We start from the raw sequence: 22,925 nt of genomic DNA, 5'->3' as shown, positions 1-22,925 counted from the left end.
TTCTATAAAAATTTGCTGAAATGAATGGAGCTATTCAGATCAACAGGAGTTTGAGGAAAAAACATTTTAATTTTTGTGAGTTTCTGTGAGACTTAGAAAATTTTACACATCCTCATGTCCTCCCCCAATGGTGCCAAGTTTCTTGGAATACTGTTTGTCCTTTCTGGAAAAAACCCACCATGTATAAATATCTGTTAAAGTTCCTTTCTAAAGTATATACAAATACAATGCCAAATGCATCTTGTCACGACTACAGCTGTTAAGTATGCAACCGTCCTGAACACAGCATGCACTTTTAAATGAATCACTGAGCCTCATAAGGCTCTGTATTGGCCCAATTTTTAATTTGCCTTGTAATACTTTTTAGAAGACTTTGTATTTATTTATATTTTAATAACATTAGTTCTTAAAGGGCTTCTTTTGATGCATTCTCCCTTCTTCTCACTCTGTTATGTGCAACATTTAAGTGAAAAATTCAACTTGAATTTGACACTTCAACTGTGATGAAGAAAAAAGATGTTGATCATTTATAAATGTTTATCAACCACACGTGCTAAGTCACCTGTACAAGAAAGGCTGGAAGACAGGTGAATGCTGTTTTCACACAACAGGCAGAAGTTACTTCACAGAAAAACCTTTTGCCTTTTTAGAGACCAGGAAAAAAAATCCCAACGTCTAAACAGTTTCCAAACACAGATTTTCGCATCCCTTGTGTTATGGCCTGGTTTGGAAACCCGAACTGCAAGAAAATCTGCTTGGCTCAAAACAAGCTAAATGTTGTTTTAACACGTTTCTTCTTTCATCTCTGAGAGGTAGGTTTCTTTGTGGCTTTAGAGTAGGAAAACAACATTTGGCATTTCAGCAGAACAGTTTTCAAATGCCATCTCTGGAACTGCGAGTGAGCTATTCTAATAGAGGGCGATGTTATTCTTCCCTCGCTTATTCAAAAAATGCTGGGTTTTTCATGGACACTCACAGCAAGGGGCAGAATCTACCACCACATGGCTGCCATATTTTCACAGCCATTCACAATACTCCCACTTTTTACAGTAGAGCAGGAAGATATAATGCCATGATCTTCAAGAACTTATGTTTTTAATCAAGGCATAATAAGCTATTTCCCTTGTCACATCAATGGCATTTCTGTCAGAAATGCCCTGATGGCATTTATTGGAATTATCCAATTTCCCCATCCATCGCACACAATGAGCAATGTTTATTATAACAGAACTCAGAAGGACCAAGGACGCTCAAGCTACACCATGTTTGCTTTGAACAAACACACAGATAAAAAAATATTCCATTATTTCTTGTAATGGCTCTGTTTCATTTCAGCTGTAGTAGACTGCAAGTACCTGATCCTCAGGAACGCATCCTAAGTGAAAAGCCAAGATATCTCAAGGTGAACAAAGCTGAAATCCCCAAAGTTATGGGGAAAGACAGTGCATTTAAACTCAGTCAAATGTTATTTTTCTTCACATGAAAGGCTCTGCATAATTACAAATACAAAGTATTCTAGTAACCTCTTTATCTTAGGGATGTTAAAAAATAGATACTTCAAAAATTATGGAGGTTAAGAAGGGACATAATAGTTCAATCAGCAAAAGCAACTGGTTTTATTCCTGCGGGATACAGTGTTAGAATACAAACTTGGAACTTTTAAGGCATTTTTATTTTGTTTGATTTTGTAGGCAGAGCAGTAAATAGGACTGAGTCGTACTGTAGCAGGTATGATGCTACATGCATTAACATTTTAGAAAACCTTTAGCTAGGACAATAAGAAAACCATAAAAGATAGAATTAAATACTTAAATTTTCCATTATGGTTTTTTAAAAAAATTGCTACCGCACTTTGCAATGCCACTAACACATTACATCTAGATTAATGTGTTAATGTATCAAAAAAACTTTAAAATGTTAGCCTCTCTTCAGACCTTGGTTCAAGCCAATAACGAGTAACAGTAACCAAGACGGTCTGCATCTCATAGTTTACTCTTCATTCTAAAAAACACATGGCAGAAGAAATTTACTGTATCGAAACCTTTATACAGCATTAGAAGGATTGAGCATTTACTTTATCACTGAAACAAATATGTTGAAATTCTATGTATTACATTTCTTCTTCTGAGTACAAGCAGTGACAATATAGACAAGGGGATAAAGTTCCCACTTACATTAGCATGATACACCAGTATCGAAAATATTTTAAATTCTAAATGCAGAAGTGAGAAATAGTGAGAGAATTCTCATGTCAGTGAGCATTAAGATTTCCTCCTGTGACAGTTTCCCAAGAAAACACTGTACACTGAAAAGCAAATGCACATGTTTTAATCCATAATAATCCATTTCAGAGAGTAACAATGAATAGCATGGGAAAACACTCTGGACAACTACCAGCTGGAAAGAAGGGCTTTTTATTTCAAAACTTGCTCCAAGAAGAGATCTAAAATAAGGGCAATAGGACATCTTTAAATATTTATGCACAAATATATGCAGACTTTAACTTGATACAAGAAATTTTATTAATTGTTAATACCCACTGATTAGGTTGTGTTCTATAAAAAGGTCATTAGACAGAAGAAAGACAGCTGTTCTCCATGCATTACACAACAGCAGACCGTGAGTCTTAAAACACTGCCAAAATGCCTGCGTTCTGTGAGCACTTGCACACAACACGCAGGAAAGATTCTCTGTACAGTTCTGGTTGAAGCCAGAGCCTCAGCTACTGTCTCATTTGCTCTGGAGCCTACACTCAGATCTATTACCACAACACAGGTCTAATTGGTGGAAAGATTATAATGGAAAGGTTAGAATAGAGAACAGGTCACAGGACCACAGGCTGTCACAAGACAAAATAATCTCCCAGTCATGGTGACTGCTGTGCTGGTCTACTTGGGGGTGAGCACAGAAGTCCTGCTTTAGTAGTCTGCAGCCATCTCCAGCCAAAATTAACTGCTCTGGAGTGAGTCACTGTGGGGAGTAGAGAGTAGCAAACACACAGAGCTAGAAAAGGTTGTTTAATGTGTCTGTGACGTGACAAGTCAGGCAGCCAGCCCACTAATAAGGAATATGGCTCCACAGCTTGGCTATTCAAAACAAGGTATTTATCCGTGGCAATGCACTGTCGCTGCAATTGGTGCGGACATGGAGCTGGGAAAACAAAGAGGGCAGCCTCATTTCTCAGTAAAATGTGTCATACTCTGCAGCAGACATGCGCACGAATTGAGTTTATCCAGCCCTAATTTGGCCAAATGTGTGTTAAATCAGTTCTAGTGTACACCAATCAGATGAAGATCCAAGCTTTGAAATAACTGTGAGACTAGGACAGGTAAATAACAAGCAGGGAACTGTTTAACATTCTCATGAAACCTAAAATCTTGATTATTGCTATTTACTAGCTGCTGTAAATAGATGATCATTAAAGTTTTAATGCTGTGAATTGTCTTACTCAGCAGGCTGATGTCAGTAGAGCAATCTACATAATGCTGAATTAAAAGGTATTTTTACAGAAACGAGAACTGCAAGGAATTGCTGAGATAAAAGACAAAAATTACATTATGATTCTACAGGTGTTAAACATACTAGCCCTGAAAGATTAAGTAATTTGTTTCAAATCCAGAGAAGTTACCCTTTCCAAGTTTTATTTAGGGGAAAAAAATGCAGTCAACAGATTTCCTAAAGATTAGAAAATAATTCAAATACTTCTTAAACATAAAATACACAACAGTGTTTGTACAGTGCTTAGAAGGAACAGAACAACTCATAATATTGTCATTTACCAATTTAATATTACCAATTCAATCCACAGGCACAGTGTAGATACCAACTTCTCTGTCACTGAGCCAATCAAACTTTTTCTGTAGGCTGTGGAGAAGCTGGAAGGCAGCCTCTACTCATACCTACCCATCCTTATCCTTCCTCCCCTTCCCCGTTTCCTGCAGCATCCAAATGTTCCCTACAGTTTGCAACAATTCACTTTCATTTTGGCAAACCTTACCACACACAACCCCAGAAACCATGGGACAAAATGTTAGATTTGTAGTTCACCCAAAGGAATGAGGGACAAAGGTGTTCGTTCCTAGGATGTTTCTCAAGTGAGATTCAGCACTCAACACAGAAATGACAGAATTCTAACACATTCATCTCCTGATGTGCTTCTTCCATACCTTAAAAGCAGCACCTCCATGAATAATTGATTTGATGAAAATCCCAAGATCAGCTCCTGTCTCTCGAGATTTGTTGCCTTTCAAGCTCACACCAAGTCCAGCAGAGCCAGAATCATTCAGAGGAATCTCAAAGGTCAGCTGCTCTGTGGTTTCTGGAGAAAAAATACTGCAGTTTGGCTCTCCTTTCTGTTGGAGAAAACAAGGATGAAAATAGGGGTGAAAAGTTGGCATGAGTTGTATTCACAGATTTGTACAACAAGAAATAGTCCTCTTTTCCAGAAAGTAGCTTGAAGAAACAAGCCTTATAATCAACAGTGCGTTTAGCTGACATTTTGTCACAAGATTTGGCTTAAAATGTTATTTTTAATGATACCTAGGAATATGCTTAAAGAGAAGGTAAAATAGCTTAGTTCCACATGATATAAAACTGATGTTGCAGCAGAATGTAGAAAAGACATTTATACACTGCTGCATTAAAAATGTAAGCCATAAAACTCTCAACATCTTTACATGCAGCTCACAAACTATAATGGTAGTTGTACTGTTAAATCCCATTCCCCTTTGAAAATTGAGTTTCATCCTTAAAAATTTATCCTTTCCTTAAACCTGTCTACAGAGGAAAGCTGGTGTAACAAAAGCGAAGGTGAGAATTGAAAGCACAGTAACTTATTCTGTGTTAACTCCCTTTGAACATACTTTTACTCCATAGAGGTTTGATTGTTCTGTTTTTCTTTCTGGTATGGGTTAATCCCAAGATTTTCTCTAGATTAGAGTGCTGTTTACAAGACTGTCAAGTCAAGCATCCACAGCTACAGAAGATCAGAAAGAACTTCCTTTTACTGTACACTGTATCTGCAGTTTTGTAGGGCTGTCTGTTGCTGGGCAGAGGGGAAGGGGGTGTGGTTGTTTGTCTTTTTTAAAGCAGGTTAGAATCATAAAATCAAACAAAATCAAATTTTTGCTTGAAATATTTATCTTGGGACACCTAAAAAATAAAACAAGGACAAGGAGACCTATTATGGAATAAAGTGTTCATGGAAGGTGTTAGTGCAAAAGAACTTGTGCAACACATTCGATTTTATTCCATTTTTCCTTCTCCACATAACTGTAAGACAATTAATTAGCTTTTGTTTCTTGTCATTTGGACATTTTTTACTCTTTGAAACGGTACTATTAAAAAATTAATAGGAAAAAACTATGAAAAGGAAGCACACAGACAAGTACAAGTTGAAAGATGACTGACTGCTGCTTCCAAGAGTGTCAAATTCTCACATTAAGTTATTGAGTAGAGGCCACATGCAAGGAGTGCAGTAGCTGGGCCAATCCTCCTCTTCCCTAATGAGGTATCACTTCCAGGACCTAAGCTGCAGGACATGCAGTATCAACGCAACTGTCAGCAAAGGTGCCAACAGTACAGATGTTTCCTCAGCAGTCAGAGCACACCTGTGCATTCAGGTATCATGCTGTCTAATCAACAGAAGTATGACCTCAGAACTAAGGGCAGAAATTATTATCCCGAAGAAACAGTAGCACCTAAGTATACTTGCATTTATTTCAGATGCCCTTTCACTGATGAGAACCAATCACTGGCTAGAGAGGAATCACATCAGCCAGAAAACTGACTATCAATCTCAATCCGAATATGCAACATGTTTAAATTTTTCCTGGAATGTAACTACATGATATTAAAGTCAATACAATTTGCCTAATTGCCAAATATAAAAATGTCACCGCACCAACACTGACAATTGTCTTCATACCAGCATTCATCTCCAGTACCTAAGTTACACATTTGTGCTTCTGTTTTTGTTCACCAGAAGTACAGAATTCTCAGTTACATGTCTGTCACTTTTATTTCTCAGCTTTGGATGGACATCCTGAGCATAACTCCCCAAAATCTATAAATTTGTAACAACTGTGAACAATACAGAATGATAACTTGTTTAATACTCCTCCTCTAACTTCAGAAGAACCAGTGTAAGGAAAAAACTACACCACTACTGGCCTTCTAACATAATCATTTTACATTTAACTTTCTCAAGGTTTTAGAGAAAAGATTTTCTGCCCAATCTTTTTTTCCAACTTGCACATATTCTCATCAGTCAATTCAGAACTCTTAGATCAGAACTCTACTCAACTGGCACATCCTGTCAAGATTTGGACAGAAGAAATTCTTCTAAAGGTCCCAGATTCCTGTCTGGAATTTTCCATCATCCTGTGATGATTCCTGTCTTTAGGACAGGACTTGGTATTACTTCCCTGGTCCCCTAGGCAAGCAGTTCCTGTGTGCTTCTACTATCCTTCCACTTTAATCCGTGACATCTGCACCAGACTTGCCCCTTCTCTATGTCAATACTGTGGTTTTGTCTTTGCCCATACTGTGAGAAAAGCAGCGAGGGGGCTGTTACCACAGGACATAAAAGCTCCCAGTGCTCATGGCAATCTTACCCAGAGCAGTCAAAACTGCTTTATAGGGCTACCTCAGTACGAACTTGGACTTCATATAAAGCTGAACTTGGTCACCCAACAGAGTTGCTCAATGTTCTGTATTTCCCAGCTTCCTTTAACATAATTATGCTGTGCATTAGCCCTTGTTAAGTAACCGACCACATCACTCTATGCATGCCGGATGTGTTCAGCAAGACACCAGACAATACAGCAAGCTTCTGTCACTATTTCATTTCCTATGTTTTCCTTAGTGCCTAATTTGGAATCTGCAACATTTGTCTAACATTTTCCTTGCTACAGCTCTCTATGAAACAGATCACTTAATCATACAAAAACCTCAGTAAATTTAATTTAAGCTGCTTTTACCTATTACTAGAGAACACTCTAATATTTTTAAAAGTCCTTCACAGGTCTCTTGTTCCACATAGTCCAATCATCCTAAACATCTTTTAATTATTTGTATTCAGCTTTATCCAAAGATCCAGCAAAAACTGATTTAAAAATAACGTTGAACTTTATCTAATAGTACTATCAAAAACTTGTTACCCGTGATGGAGACTGAATGATACTTCCAAGATTTCACAAGGATGGGTAAGAGGAAAGGAGATGCATATCTAAAAGTCAGTGATAAATTCACTGTAAGGCAACTAAACTCTGTCTTTACTCCCTCAAAATTTTCCTCTGCTACTCATTGCACAGCATCTGATTGCAAATGCCTGGTAGTCAGTCTGCAACATCATGACTATTTGGTGCAAATACAAGATTGAAAACTTATTTGTGAGAGGATGTGAGAAGCAGCAGAAAGGAGGAAAAACAGAGGGAAAAAGCGAGGAACAAAACCTAGAAGCTTGATTTCATCCTACACTCGCTGAATGTTTTCAGATTATTATCCTGATCATAATGCTCTTCCCAAGCAATACCTTTTCACTGATGACAAAAAGAGCTCCAGCCATCCTTAAGTTAACAGCTCATCAATTACCTGCTTCATTTGGGCAACTAATTTAATGAATGATGGCCCCTGTTCCTAGAATATGCAGGTATGAATATTAAATGCTGATAGTGACTCACAGAGCTGGATTCCTACTGCTTCTATTTCCCTGACTTTGCTAAAACATTATCCCAAGACATCAATACTTTACAATATAGCAACCACCATCAGCAGAATTATGGTCTGGTAAAGGAAACCCTCTCAAATGCACTAAACCTTGAATTCTATTAGAAACACTTCTTACCTCAAGATCATCCTAGAATCTGAACTCACTCAAACACAGAACAAATGAAATGAGCTGCAACACAAATATGTTTCTAGCCTGGAAAAAACTTACAGCTGTATGTTATTAATTACCCAATCAACAACCACATCATGTATTTTCCATACCAAATGTATCATACCCCAGCAGTTCAGGAATTAAATGATAGTATATCACTGAAGCTATTCCCTACTGCAGACATAGGAAAGTAACTCAACTGTAGTAGGAAAACCAAGATATCTTCACATTAATCGATGTCCAGATAGCCAAGTGGTGATCCCTCAGGATGGTTAGAGCTTTGAGATGGTCTGGTCTATACTTTTCACTCAGTCCCAGAGTGGGTAAGGTTGGAAGGGAGAACAGTGGGTCATGGGGCCCAATCCCCCTGCTCAAGCAGGGTCACCCTGGAACACATGGCACAGGATTGTGTCCAGGTGGTTCTTGAGTATCTCCAACCTTGAGCTCCCTAAGCCTTTCTTCATAATAGAGATGCTCCAGTTCCTTAATCATCTTCACTGCCATCCTCCGGACTTGCTTCAGGAGCTCTGTGTCTCTCTTGTGCTGAGGAGCCCAGAGCTGGACACAGCACTCCAGATGTGCCTCACCAGGGCTGAGCAGAGGGGCAGGATCACCTCCCTCGACCTGCTGGCAGTGCTCTTCCTGCTGCACCCCGGAATCCCATTGGCCTCCTTGGCCACAGGGGCACTGCTGGCTCATGGGCAGTTGTTATCCACCAGGAGCCCCTGCTCTTTCTCTGCAGAGCTGCTCCAGCAGGCAATCCCCAGCCTGTGCTGGTGCGTGGGGTTGTTCCTCCCCAGGTGTGGGACCCTGCATTTGCCTTTGTTGAATTTCAAAAGGCTCCTCCCTGACCATCTCTCCAACCTGTCAGGGTCCTTCTGAAGGGCTGCACAGCACTCAGGGGGATCAGCCACTCCTCCCAGTGAACCTGCTGAGGAGGCATCTGCCCCTTCATCCAAGTCATTGATGAATAATGGGCCCATTATTGAACCCTGGGGGACACCAAGGCCTCCAACAAGACCCTGTGCCAGCCAGTTCTCGATACACCTCACTGCCCACTCATCCAGTCCATACTTCCTGAGTTGGCCTATGAGGGTGTTGGGAGAGACGGTGTTGAAAGCCTTGCTGAAGTCAAGGTAGATGATGTCTCATTCATCCAGGTATTTGTTTCACTGTAAAAGGCAATCAGGTTAGTCAAGCATGATATACCATTAGTGAATCCATGCTGGCTACTCCTGATTACCTTCTTGTCATCCATGTGGACAGAGTTCCCTGAGTCCTCCCTTCTTGCCCTTTCTGAAGACTGAGGTGATATTTGTTTTCTTCTAGTCCTCAGTCACCACTCCTGACTGCCATGACCTTTTAAAGATGATCGTGAATGGCCTCGACAGCTCTCAGCACCCATGGAGGCATCCCATCAGGACCTATGGACTTGTGGATGCCAGATTTGCCTAGGTGTTCTCTAACCCAATCCTCCTTGACCAAGGGAAATTCTTCTTTCCAACACTCCTTTACCCTTGCATCCCAGGTCAGAGATTCCTGAGGGCTGGCCTTCTCAGTGAAGACCACTGCAAAAAAAGTGTTTAGTAACTCTGCCTTCTCTGCATCCTCTGCTACCAGGCTCCCCGTTATGTTTAGTTATGGCCCCACATTATCCTTGCCTTTCCTTTTGTTATGGATGTATTTGAAGAAGCCCTTCTTGTTGTCCTTGACATCCTTGGCCAGATTTAATTCCAGATGGGCCATGGCCTTCCTTATCTCCTTTTTACTTATTCTGACAACCTCTCTATATTCATTCCAAGTGACCTGACCCTGCTTCCATCTCCTGTGTATTTCCTGCTTACGCTTGAGTAATGACAGGAGTTCCCTATTCATCCATGCAGGTCTCTTGCCCCCTTTGCCCAATTTCTTGCTCAGTTCTTTCCTTTAAGATGGGTACATTGAGACAGGAACACTTTTAAGTATTAATAAAATGTACTCAACAGAGACACAGGTTGAAGTTAAAACCAAACCAAAACGAACACCCCACAACCAAAAAACTCTAACACAAAACCAAAAAAAACCAACCCAACACTTCAAGAATGGTCTCCAGTGTTCACTTAGTCCTTGCTGGGCAGCTCCTTCCTTCAGCTTTGCTAAATCTTAGCCTGACAGCTGCAACAAGCTCTGAACAGTCTCCTCCTGATAAGCACATCCCTGCAGCCTAGTGATGTTTGTTCTTTACTATTTATAGGAGTCTGCCAGCCTCATTTTCTGCTCAAAGCTCCCTCCTGGTTGCACCATCCAGCATTCTAGGCAGTTCCCAACCTCTCTCAATTGCTTGGGGAAGACAAAGATCTCTCTCTCTCCTGGACCAGAAGGCAACAGACAGAAGTTGTCTAAGAGGAAATATTTTCTCTTGCTGTCCAGACTCGGTGGCTAAACAGAACAGAGCAAACAACCAAACAGGTACTATCCCTCACAAGGGAAATCAGGACAGGAATGTTTTAATCTACCAATATACCTGCATGCAACTTCAGTAAAATAAATTCTGACATTTACTGAATCACCAGAAACCAGACAGAAAAGTTCAGTAGAGTTTATATGAAGGTGAGAGAATACAGAGTTTCCTAGATATGAAAGCAGAAAGCCCTAATAACACAGTACTAAATAACATTCAGCAATGCAGACTGAAAACTTGTATCTAAGGGTCTCAGGACACTTAATTAATTTTAAATATTAAATAATATTTATTATTTATTAAATTTATTATAATATTTATAATTTATTAAATAATACTTTTAATTAATATTCTGCCAATGATTTCAATTTTTAGAAGCACATCCATATCTCAGATCTCCGGTTTCTTAATTAAAAGATTATAATAAAGGATTATTAAAAATAATCTAAAATTTTACTGGTCTCACCAATAAATTCTCAGTATTTTAAAAATCACAAAGAATATACTTTTAGCCTTCTCCTACTCCCACAGTCACCAGAGCAGTACAATCCGAACTATAACATTTGAAAAAAGTACTGTTCATTTTATTCTTCCACTTTGTACTTAGTCCATGGTTATATCTACACAATATTGTGTCAATCCTCTGTCTACCATGGGACACCACTTTCAATTAGCCCTTTTATTTAATCTTACAATGCCTGTTCTCAATGACCACAGCACTTTTAATCTGTGGATTTATGATAATCTAATGCTAATCTCTCACTGGAAAGGTTGCCTTATATATCCTTATTGTATTTTTTGCCATAAGAAAAGCTTACCAAAAAAATTAGCTCTCACTTAGTCAGGAAGGAAATAGCATTTGTTTAACACAACAAGAGACCTTTCAGTACCTGTCTGGTGCCCTTGACCAACACACTATTATGGCCTCTCAATATGCTGACTGCCCCTTGCCTGGCTGCTCTTTTCTGATAAGAGATGTCAACTCCCTGGGGTGCCATTCAGAGCCGACAGCAAAAGGCACAAGACCCAGGAGGGTTATTTTCAAAGGTTTATGAAGGAAATAAGACATTTGCATGCTTTTGCAATTACTTTCTGATAAAAATATTTAAATTGTGGCACCACATAGCTATTATTGTCAGAAAAGCTTGAAAAGAAGATACCCCCCCATTTGCATCATGCTCCATGTTCTTTCCAAGCACTTAGCTACAATTAAGAAATACTTTGCTGACAGTTCAGTCATTCAGTCACTATAAAAACTGCACTGTATTTTGCAATAGACATATTGTAACACCCTTAAAAGTAATACTCAAAGGTAATACACTGTTGTAAACTTGCCACAATCGAGTAAATAACTGAAGTCATTGCTGCATGTATTCATCTTTAGCATTTCTGACAGATATTTCATATTGGCTTCTTTAAAATTATCTGTACTCCATACTGCAATAAAAACTAAATGGTCACTAATGGCACACCCTGCTAAGTAAGAAAGCCAGTAGCAAATCCATGGAGATATATTATACTGTACTTGGATAATTTTAACATTAACATGGTATGCTACAAATTTGTGTCATGTTAGATAGAATGTGTCTGGTTTGAATTATGTAGACTCTCTGGAATTATAGCTTCGAAAACTGAGAAAACTAGATTCATCACTTCATCCAAGACAGATACAGTGCATTTCAGAAATGGAGATTCTCCAGTTTGCTTGACATGCCTATTTGAAAACCCACCAAGGAAATGGTTTTCCCTTGCAAAAGTTTTTTATTTGTAATTTGGTGTGCACTGCTGTTCAACTTTAAAAAATGCAGTCTCACTTAACCTTTTAAGCTACATAACCATAGGAAACAGAGGAAGAAAAATTAACTAGTTCAGCCCTCAGTCATGGTCAGCCTCACTGTGAAAACACCCATTTTCAGCCCATGCATGGAGTGAGCTGTGTGCTTATGCACTCTGTGGAGCTGGAGCCTTATGCAGTTAATACACCTTGGCACTTAGAGCCTAAAATCTTATCACACATGAAGGTGGAAGGCTGCATGCTATTTTCAGGGGGAATTTAGGGTTGCTGCTACTAGATCACGTCAGAATACATTCCAGGCAAATAGGTCACAACACTTAGATGTACAAATCCAACTCTTCACTCATTTTACTGCTCACTGTTTTAAAGGGATGGTAAACAAAGCAATAAGCAGGGTTTAATTCTTTTATGTCTACTTCAAACACCACATCCATATGTTTTACATTAAGTCAGCCTAGGAAAACTTTTTTTCTAAGTTTTTAATGTATTCTAAGACAGAAAGACTTTAGAAACAGTCATATGATATATGGAATAAAACTAGTGACCCTTGTAAACGGCAAGGCACTACATTTGTTAGCAGGATTTAAAAATTGCCCTAATAGTTTGGTTTTATTAAATGGAAATACTGTAGATCTGGGTAAGTGCACCTAAAATATATGAAGAGTCAATTTCTGTTAAGATCAGATTCTATATGCCTCTATTCTGATATATACACACTTATGATTTCATAAATAAAAGCGGGCTTCCAGACAATTTTGGGCAACCTCCGAGCTACGACTCAAATTACCAAGTAAGCAGCTTTCATTTCCCAGCGTTCTGTGATAGGGTTCCTAAACCTAGGAGTTTTGGGCAGTAATCTTATAATATACCTTATAAATACCTTATCTGATAGCAGAAGTAACATTATGTTTTTCTCTCCTTACTTGTATCCTCTCTAACTTTTTCTTTACCAGCAGGCAGAGCACCATCAGAAGTTCTTGCAGGCAATGAGTGCTATGACTGGGCCTTTCAGACCATCCTTTTAATGTTCCTCATATTTGCTGGAATATAGGAACAGTAGGATCTGAAAGGGAAATAATTGCTGGATCATAACACTTTGACAGGCGTGACAGAGAAAGCAATAGTAGACCAGATGCAATAAGGTCTCTGCGGCATCAAAAAGGCTGACAATTGCTATCACATGGAAAAATCACATTTGCTGTGCTGGTAGCTTTACAGGCACTTCACTGCATAGGAGACCTCAAAAAACAACCACTTTTTAAAGACAGATGGATTATCAAACAATTTAATCCCCTTTGGTAGATTAGGGAGTCCCACCCAAGCCATGCATAAAGAGATACCTTTCACTGTGACAGGAAAGACTGTTGCATTCCTTCTTAACAGGGATCTCTCTCACTGACTTTTGTAAAGAGCGCAGTAACTAATCAACAAACCGCAAAGAACAGTTTCCAGTACTCTAAGACATAATGAACTAGTAATGAAATACATAATGAAGCTGAAAACCTTTGAGGGGCTGCATTACACAATGTTTTGTCTTTAAAAATATACATTGTCTTTAAAAATATGTGTAGACACAACCTACTCACTTCTCAACTATTCCAGATGAAGAGAATAGGTCCAAAAATAAACTTTCCTTTAAAATCCTCAGGATATTTAAAAATCTACATAGTTTATAAAAGATGAAAGGTGCCATGTGCATTTACATTACCCTTGTCTTCACTACACAGAACAATTCAAGAACTCCTTCTTGTGTATGCTATTAAAATTCAATATATGCTTCTTTCTTTCCCTACCCAATTCATCTCCCTTAGAACAGAGGTAACATAACAGAGAAATGGTACTTGCTGGAATCAGTTTCTGACTGAAATTATTTGTCCATTTCTGGATAATTGAGCAATAGAATCACGGTTTTGAACTACAAACAGGTGCAAAAATGGTTAAGTCTAGGCTGTAATCTCACCTATTATTTCCTGCACATAAAAAGGCAAGCAACAATTAAAAGGAAGTAATAGAAATTAAGCTTTGAATATTAAAACAAATAGACCAACTGGTTTTCCTTCAGGCATTTAAGTTCAAGGCAGTGGAAGAAATTATCTAGGGAAAGACTGAAACATAAAAGTTAATCACATGGTACGTAGGAAAAACCGCTTAATTGAACTTGCCACTCATCCTGCTTCCTTCTATTCTGTATAATACACATGTAAAAAAAGACTTAAAGACCAATACTACGTTCAGTACGTTGTTGTTCATTTAGCTATTGTTATAAAAATGATGGTTTGTTCCCTTTCACCCCCCATTCTTCAGGGATCAGTTAATACGCCAAGAAACCACAGGAACAGCAACTACAGTTGCAACTGGTAAGTCAAAGAGATCTTTAAAACAAAAAATACAGTGCATGCAAAAATTACAATGTATGTGCACTAACTTACAGAAAAATGCATGCAAATATTTTTGGTGCTATACTATTTCTGGCAATTGCAGAACAGTCACATTCCTCTGCTTGTGTGCATCATACAGAATAAAGAACTGCAAAGGATCATAGCACAGAATGGGTTGCACCAGAGCTGTTCTCGTTCAAGTAGTTTTCCTTGTTCTACCAATGCAGGGATAAAGAAAGAGAAGGGGAAGTAAGTGATTTTGCACCATTATGAAAAGAAATGGCACTTTCAGATCACACATTTTCCCTAGAGAAAAAACATGATGCAACAGACACACATGATCAAAACACTGTATTTCCAAAACACAACAGAATGATAGCCACAGTTTGATGTGCATTCCATTCACTTTGAGAGGAGCTGGAAAATCTAAACCTATTCAGTTAAACCAGTTTCTTTCTGTAACATTTACCATCCTTTAGAAAAGACTATTACACAGTTTAAAACCCAAATGCACCTTAAAGAACACACTAATCACTGGCCACTCTACAGACTGTGGTAATTAAGTTAATCAAGATCTTCCCCTGGAGTTTTGGAATCAGGTCCTTATTTAGCTGCTACATTGTCAACAGCTGGTATGAATTACTGTGAACATTTGGCTAACTGGATAATAAGGAGGACAGCCTGTGGTTGGTCCAAATTCTACTTCACCGATCTGTTTCAATATATGAAAAAAATCTCATTAGAGTCTCCTTTTCTTTTTTTTTAAAGGAATAACAACCCTACAAATGTTGGGTTCTCAATTCTTTTCCCTCGTTATGTACGAAACACTGTAACCGTGTAACTCTCAGATGTGGCATCAGTCAGTGTAACCAAAGCCCCAATTCCCTAATATTTAATAATGCCTGTTTGGAACACTGATCCATCCTCACCCGTATCACATCTCAGCTGCTGTGGCAAAGGTTTGCTACTTTGAATATATTTTTCTACTTGGCTAGCAATTCGTAAGCATAGATCACAGTAACAAAATACCCAAACTCTGCTCCCACCTATCTTACTGAAGAGAAAATATTCGTGAGACCAAGCTTTCTCCAAGCCACAGCTTTATTACAAGGTAAAGTCAAATTATATTATTACAGACCCATGCAACCAAATGCCACCCAGTGTGACTTTATTACATTATTTGCTTTGTACCCATGCAGTTATCAAACTCTCTCCAGCAAATCCACATAAAAACCCAGTTCTAGTGGAGCAACATGCTCAAAAGTTGCTTTGTGCACGGGTTTCAAGTGGATGCAGCTTCCAGATGCATCTTTGCCACAGGAAGCTGTGGGGAGTGGGTACATTTACTAGGTGGCCCTTCTCCTTTTCCTTTCAACAGGTAAAGGGAATCTAAAGAAAACATCTCAGATTACAGTCCCTGGAGAACTGCTCAAAGCAAGAACAAGTCTGATATAAAGCAATTACTGTATTATTGCCAGGCATTAACAAAATCCCCAAGTATTCAGGTAAATTCCGCATGCATGTTACACAGCCAGGGCACTCAGTTACAGCTGTCCTTGAAAGACATTGGATTATCCACTGCTTTTCCTTCCAAAAACAAACATTTAAAGTGCTGGCATTTTTCTCCTCTTTGATCAAAACAGTACTGTAACTTTTGAGGTAGCAGAGGATTAGTCCAATGTAATATCATGGCTAAAGCTGAAACCAAACAAAAAAGCTAAACCAATTTTAATTTTTTTTTTTAATCTTTGTTGAGACTATTCTCAGACATCTCATGAATTCTAACAAGCATTGTGTTAACATCAACATCTGGTAGCTTAGTGGTATGGTAACTCACACTTTTGCTGTGAGCTACCAGATGTTGCTGAAGGGCTTTTTAATTTAGATGGGCTGGTTCCATAAATTCGCGTAATGTACTGCAGTAATTCTCATTTGTATTGTGTTGTACTTGACTGAGATAACGAGAAACACAGAGCAATATTAGAATTCCCATATCATCACTGTTACAGTGAGGGCCATCACTTGTGGATCATCCTTACACAGAGGAAGCAAACTAGGCGAAGGTCAAGCTAGCAGGATAAATGCGGCTACTTCATGGATTTCAATCATGCCAGTCATAAGTAAATCACCTTTTGAAAGGTAGTTAATCCTTGCTGTAGAGACCAGAATTTAATATCACACAACTGTGGCAGGTAAAAATTATAAACAGCTTTTAGATTCTTCCAGTTTTTTATCCCCACACACTGCTACAGTGATTTCCAGCAGATTTTGCACTATGACAATACACAATAATGTTGTGGGAACAGGAGAGAGAAGAGAAGAATGCATACCTTTTTTTAAAGTACCTATTCTAAGTAATGTGCTTTATAACTTAAAAAACCCACATGAAAACACTGTTGATGGGTAGCTTTTTCAAAAAATAAGCCCTTATTTAGAAGAGCTGGTGAATGAAAAGAAATTCTTCATAGAATAGATAATTTAGTACTTTAAAACTCAGAAATTTCCCTGTGATCCACACAAACACTGACTCTACAGCTCAGGGCTTACTTAGCAGAGCAATGCAATGACCAATTTTGGTGCCTTGGGAATCACTGACAACAAATGCCCAATTACAAGGCTGAAAACTGCCATTATACTCCTTAAAAATTACACAATAAAAGAGAAAAATGGATATAAAAATAGTTTTGCTATGACACCTCACAACTGCTCTACTACAAGAAAAAGTGGGCACCAGCGATACAAGAGAAAAGACTCACATGAGAGAACCTGAATGCCCCTCCAGCTTCCTATCCTATCACAAGCAACCCTGACCTCAACAAGGTCCAACAGGTAACAAGGAAACAAGAGGAAAACTGTCAGCAGTGTTTTGTGAGGAAACATAATGGAGGATTTCTGTAGAAGATCCTGACAACAGTCTAAAGGAAAAGCAAGAAGGCGGCATCTTAAGAAAAGGATGAAGGCGGTTTGTGTTCTTTGAAGGAGATAAAATGAGACAAAAGCAGGAAATGCTGTCCTTCCCTTATCCTGAGGACTTAATGAAAGGTCAAGTATAGCCATCAATCAAGATAAGGAAGAGGCAACCAAAGAAATGACCTTCTCTGAGGGGGAAACAAACATGTATCAGATAGCACTTTTACACGGATGCAGTTCTCTTGTGAGAGAAAAGAGCACAGTTTCATGCCAGTGTTAATTTTAAAAAGTGAAAATTAAGCACTTGAGATGGAAAAAAGACAAGCAAGAGCCTATTAAGTCAAAGGCTAGCAGCCAAGGAAAAGCTTGCTTCCAAAATTTGAGAGGAGGGCAGTGGAATTCCATTCCGCCCCACTCCTGCAGTTGGGCACCTGGCTTAGGAGACATCTCCTGGGGGCAGCCATCCTCACTAGTTTGTTACTGATAAGCTGCAGGCTCATTACATGCACTTTAAATTTCTGGCTTAAAGCTTGTTGCTTTTCTGAAAGCAAATAACCCATTTTTAGTTATGCTTGACCTCACACTTACAAAATTAATTTACAGTTTTCCCCTGTGAGTTATCCTTATGCTGTCATTTCTGGGGATGAAAAATCAGATTGGAATTTCAAGTAAAGTAGATAAAAATCAAATATCCCTCAAAATCAAATGTAAGTATAAATACTTGTTGGACACAAGCCTTATATGACTACCTTTTGTCGGCTTTCTCAGCTGACAACAGTTCATTTCTGTTTCTTGGGCTAGTTTTAAAACATGGAATTGTTTCCAAATCACTCTTCTGGAAAGAATAACAAGTTTACCAGCTCTCGAGGTAGAAAGGCCTCCTCCTGACGAGCCACAATCAGACAGACAGTCTCCCCTTGCTTTGTGCTCCTCAGCATAGCTACAAGCTCTTCCTGGGTCCTACCAGTGATGTCCCGTCCATTCACCTGCCAGCCACAAAAGAACAGAGGATGTCATATCTCTGAGTATGACTGCCTTTAGCAGGTTTATTAGGCTCCCCTCACCTAACACAGTGTCAATCAGTGACTGAGAGCAAAGAAGAATTAGCAACAGCTCCCATACTGTCTCCCCCTCTGGCCCTGCACGAATTACTTAACCTTTTTCCTCCTCATTTTCACCATCTGTTAAAACAGCTCTGTAGTACTTACCCACGTTGCAGGGGGTTTGTGAGGCTTAATTAGTTTGTAAAGCACTTCGAAGATGAAAAGTGAAGAAACGAGACCTTAGTATTAAAACTGTTTACCTTAAGAGCTTTTTAGGTTAGGAAGTAGAAATAACCCATTAGATAATAAGATTGTAAGTCACAAGATTCCTGAAAATTTTCAACAGACAGATTGGAGCAAAATTACCACAAAATGAGCACTTAGACAGCTTGATATTAACTGGAGTTTTTTGGAAGTGGCTGAAGAGGCAAGACATGTTTTCGTCCTAAACTGATACATTTATCTGCTTTAAAAAACAAGATCTTACCAGGTTCTCCTTGTTCAAACACCCCGTGGACCCTTGTGAAAAGAACCACTTTTTCACCTCGTGGTGTAAAACACTTGATGACAAACAAGTGGCATAGAAGCTGTGAGAGTGACTTTTTTTAAAACCAGGGGCAAGAATTGTAGTTCTATACACCAATAATATGTATGAGGAAATAAAAGATTTATGACAAAACTAGCAATCAATTTCCAGCAATGCAAATACAGCGCATGTTTATCCTAACCTCCAGGATTCTGTCTCCTGACTGCAAACGACCATCTTTTACTGCTGCACCTTTTGGTAAAATATTCTTCACAAAGATTGGACCAGGACCATGTACTGAAGAGTCTCTGGTAACCACCGTGAAACCAAGTCCTTCTGGACCTAGAATGTCAGATAAAGAACTCACAACATAAATTTCAACATGTAAACGATGATCATTAAAAGTAAGCAAACACTGTCAGCAAGATACCCCAGAGACTCATTCAGGTTAACTCTTAAAAAAGAAAGCAAACAAAAAGTGTAAACACAAGCCAGTTTTCTGCATGATCTAGAGAAGACATCTATTGATGGCAAAACACATACCCAAACCCTCTTACAACAGCTACAGATGGAAATACTTTGGTAAGCACACAGTAATAAAAAACAAGGAAGAACTCTCTTCTTAAAGAATTTATCTTTTCTCTATGTCATTTCAATATTAGTCTTCACATTAATGTCAATCGCCTTTCATAGAATCAGAGCAATTGGATTTGTTTATTTATGAGCATAAATATAATTTAGCAGATTTTACTGAAACTTGGTAAATGGGAAAAATATCACATGATTTGAATGCAAAAACTGTTCAGAAAGGACAAAGTGGTATTTCTAAGCTTCCATTAGTGAAGTTGTTTGAATAAAAAACCTCAAGTGTTAACAGATATGTTAAAACAAATAATTAGGGAGTGAAGTAAATATTAGCAGGTATTGCTTATAAGCCACTAAAATCACTGGGAATAGCGGGGTCCATAAAAATCTTTTTATATTGAGCAGTATTACTACCCAATGTGATAGTTTTCGAAGATATCATCATGTCAGTATCACATTGCTATAATTTCTAAAAATGTAAATGTTTCAAAATCAAAATCATGAGATCTAGAGTGGGGAATTTCTGAAGTAGGTTTTGTTAACACAAAGCTAAAGAGCTCAGAAATAAAACCAAGTGATTTAAGTAAGGAAGCAATAAAAATTAAGAAATGAGAGCTTGATTACATTCATAATGTGTTATGAGAATAAAGTTACAGTTTTCAAAAGGGCCACTTCTAGGATCAAATTTAACTCTCAGCCAAATCAGAGACAGAAATGAAATAGAAAATATACATGGTAATTGGAATCTGCATAAGCACATTTTACTACATGTACCTAAACCTGTTATTCCATTCAAAAACAGACAGTTGCATGGTACAGCAATTAAAGATACACCCACGAATTTGGCCTCCTGACAGCTGAAAAAAAATGATGGGGGAAAAAAAAAAAGGTTTGCAGAAAATAAAAAAGGGAAAGACAGGTAAATCTGTGGTCAAGCTCTTGGAAAACATGAAACAGAGCAGAGCATATTTTAAAACTTATCTTTAAAAGAATGCCGTAACAGTGTTGTGGTCAATTAGAAGATTGAATAAAATAACTAAGGTCACCAGCAAACAGTTCAAACTTTTATTCTACACTTGTGAAAAGACTGAACTATCTCTTAAAATCACTTGCTGCTAATGGAATTGCTTCCACAATCAGTAGCAGAGATGTCTTAAAAACCAGTAAATCTGGGTAACATACATCCACAATTTATGAGAAAGCCCACCGTAGGGAACATTACTGTTAACCTTCCTATACCTTCAGAAAGTTTTGGAACTTTTAAACAGCAAATAAATTGCTTGTACTTTTAATGCCACTTGTTAAATTAAAATTTAAGGTATCACTATAGAGAACATGATACAGAATTAATCATACCATCTCCAAAGACTTACCTTTCTTCAGGTCTATCTTTATTTTCTTTGCATTTTTCTTATTGCCAAAGCCCATAAGTGGAGACAGTGAGGGAGAAGATGGCTTTCTACCCAGATATGGGAGGTTGGGGCTCTTAGCTTGTTGCAATGTTCCCTGTACACCTGACTCCAAGCTCGCTCCAGAAAGATTGATTGTTTTCACAGCAGGTTTTGGATGAAGAGGAGGTGGAATTTTTGTTTTTGTAACTCCTTCCTCATTATTCAGAATAAAAAGAGGAGCAATAGCAGACTTCTCATACTGTTCTCGATTATATGGAGGAAGGACTTCCAAGATGACACTTCGAAATTTCATTGCCTGACGGAAGATGTCCTGAGCCCTTTAAAAGAAAGGTATGAAAATTCACATAACAAACCAGAAAATTTGAGTAAAATTTGAAGTTGTTTACAGAGAATAAGATGAAAATTTACCTTATCTTCACATCTACAGCATTCCTTTTTTAGAAGAGTACACATGAAATAAGATTTCAAAATGAGAGCATTTCCTTATATTTCAAGTAGGAGCAGTGTATCTGTCGGGATTCCTAAGCTGCTACGAAAACATATCAGCCAGAATAAACTAATGAACACAATTCTTCATGCAGAGCATCAGGAAGGGAAGTCCTGATCGCAAAAGCTCATCAAAAGAGTTCTGAAGTTACAGCTTGCTGCTTTTTTCAAGTGCTTGTCTGTTACATATTTTCTTGTTGGCACAGAGGCACACTGAGCACTCATCACCAATTGTTCTGGTCAATACATCTACTCCAAGCAAGCTCAACTCTCCATTTTCTCCAAATCCAGTCTAATTGCTCCTCAGATTCCTTTGTAATCCCTAATGCAACTGCTGGCTGATTCCACAGCAATAGAATAGGATGAGGGTATGGGATACACAGACATTAGAAAAAAACCTTGTGATCAAAAAGGTGCAACTATTTGTGTTTCTACATAAATGGATAAATAAATAGGTCAATATTACTCACATCTTTCAACCAACAACCTTTTGCTAAGTGGATATGCAGGCTTTGCATACTCAATGCCTTTACAGATGTGCTCAAATGCAACACCAGAAACTGTGTTAGAGCATTTAATGAAACTACTCCCCTTGATAGTGACAAGGCAATGGGGAACAGTTTTAAACTAAAAGAGAGAGGTTTACACCAGACATGAGGAGGAAATTCTTTACTCAAAGAGTAGTGAGGTACTTGAACAAGTCGCCCAGAGAAGCTGTTGGGTGCCCTATCCTTGGCAATGTTCAAGGCCAGGCTGGATGGGGCCCTGAACAACCTGATCTAGTGGGTGACATCCCACCCTCTGTCGATGCCTGTGTGGTTGGAAGGAGATGATTTTTAAGGTCGCTTTCAACCCAAGACATTCTATGATTCTATGAACTGATACCATGGTAACAATACCGTGCTCAGATTCCCGTGGGTTGTAAGGCAATTAAGACAAGTTGGCCAAAAGAGCTGTTCATAAAGCCTTCCCTGGATTTTGAATAACCCGTAGATTTGGTCAATCAAACCATGTTACAAACCTTGGACTCTAAAGGAACAAAGGAGACTTCCTTCTTTTATGCTTTCCTCTCCTACTTTCTGTTGAAGTGGACTGATTTTCTTCCATACTGCAGAAGACCACTTGAGTACAAATGGAAGAAGTAGGTGAAACGCATTTTGAGAACGAAACTGAAAACTTCTGCTTAGCTGAATTGGAGCAAGAGGGGAAGTAATGGCTACATTAAATTTTAAATAAATCATGGAGTCCTTCTAAGAACATTGTACTTTTCTCCTACCCTTCTGTAGTGTGTTTGTCAGTCTAAGTATTTTGCTGAAGTCTTGGCTTTGGCTTTACACTCAGTTATGTAACAGGAATCAATGATGAAAGTACTTCTGAAATAATTTTTTTTTCACACTGATGAAGGAAGCCACTGCAAATATAAATGTCTTGAAAACACACCTACTGCTTTCCCAGATGAACAGAGCTG

At 38.5% G+C, this 22,925-nt stretch overlaps 1 protein-coding gene across 6 annotated transcripts in view; it reads right to left on the bottom strand.

The window, feature by feature from the left end:
* The window catches only part of PARD3B (par-3 family cell polarity regulator beta), a 402,580-nt gene that overhangs the window by 193,761 nt on the left and 185,894 nt on the right, over positions 1-22,925 (bottom strand). For all 6 annotated transcript variants that reach the window (XM_042040921.1, XM_042040922.1, XM_042040923.1 and 3 more), the window contains 4 exons: positions 20,933-21,288; positions 19,177-19,316; positions 18,263-18,391; positions 4,167-4,352 (listed from right to left, as the gene is read on the bottom strand). In XM_042040921.1, the coding sequence (XP_041896855.1) occupies positions 4,167-4,352; positions 18,263-18,391; positions 19,177-19,316; positions 20,933-21,288 (811 nt within the window). The remainder of the gene's footprint in view (positions 1-4,166; positions 4,353-18,262; positions 18,392-19,176; positions 19,317-20,932; positions 21,289-22,925) is intronic.

Source organism: Corvus kubaryi, unplaced genomic scaffold (genome assembly GCF_017639235.1).
Source record: "Corvus kubaryi isolate FWS band 111438036 unplaced genomic scaffold, C.kubaryi_AGA036_p1.0 37396, whole genome shotgun sequence".
In the NCBI taxonomy this organism is placed as follows: domain Eukaryota; kingdom Metazoa; phylum Chordata; class Aves; order Passeriformes; family Corvidae; genus Corvus; species Corvus kubaryi.
This window is presented reverse-complemented; position numbering and strand designations above follow the sequence as displayed.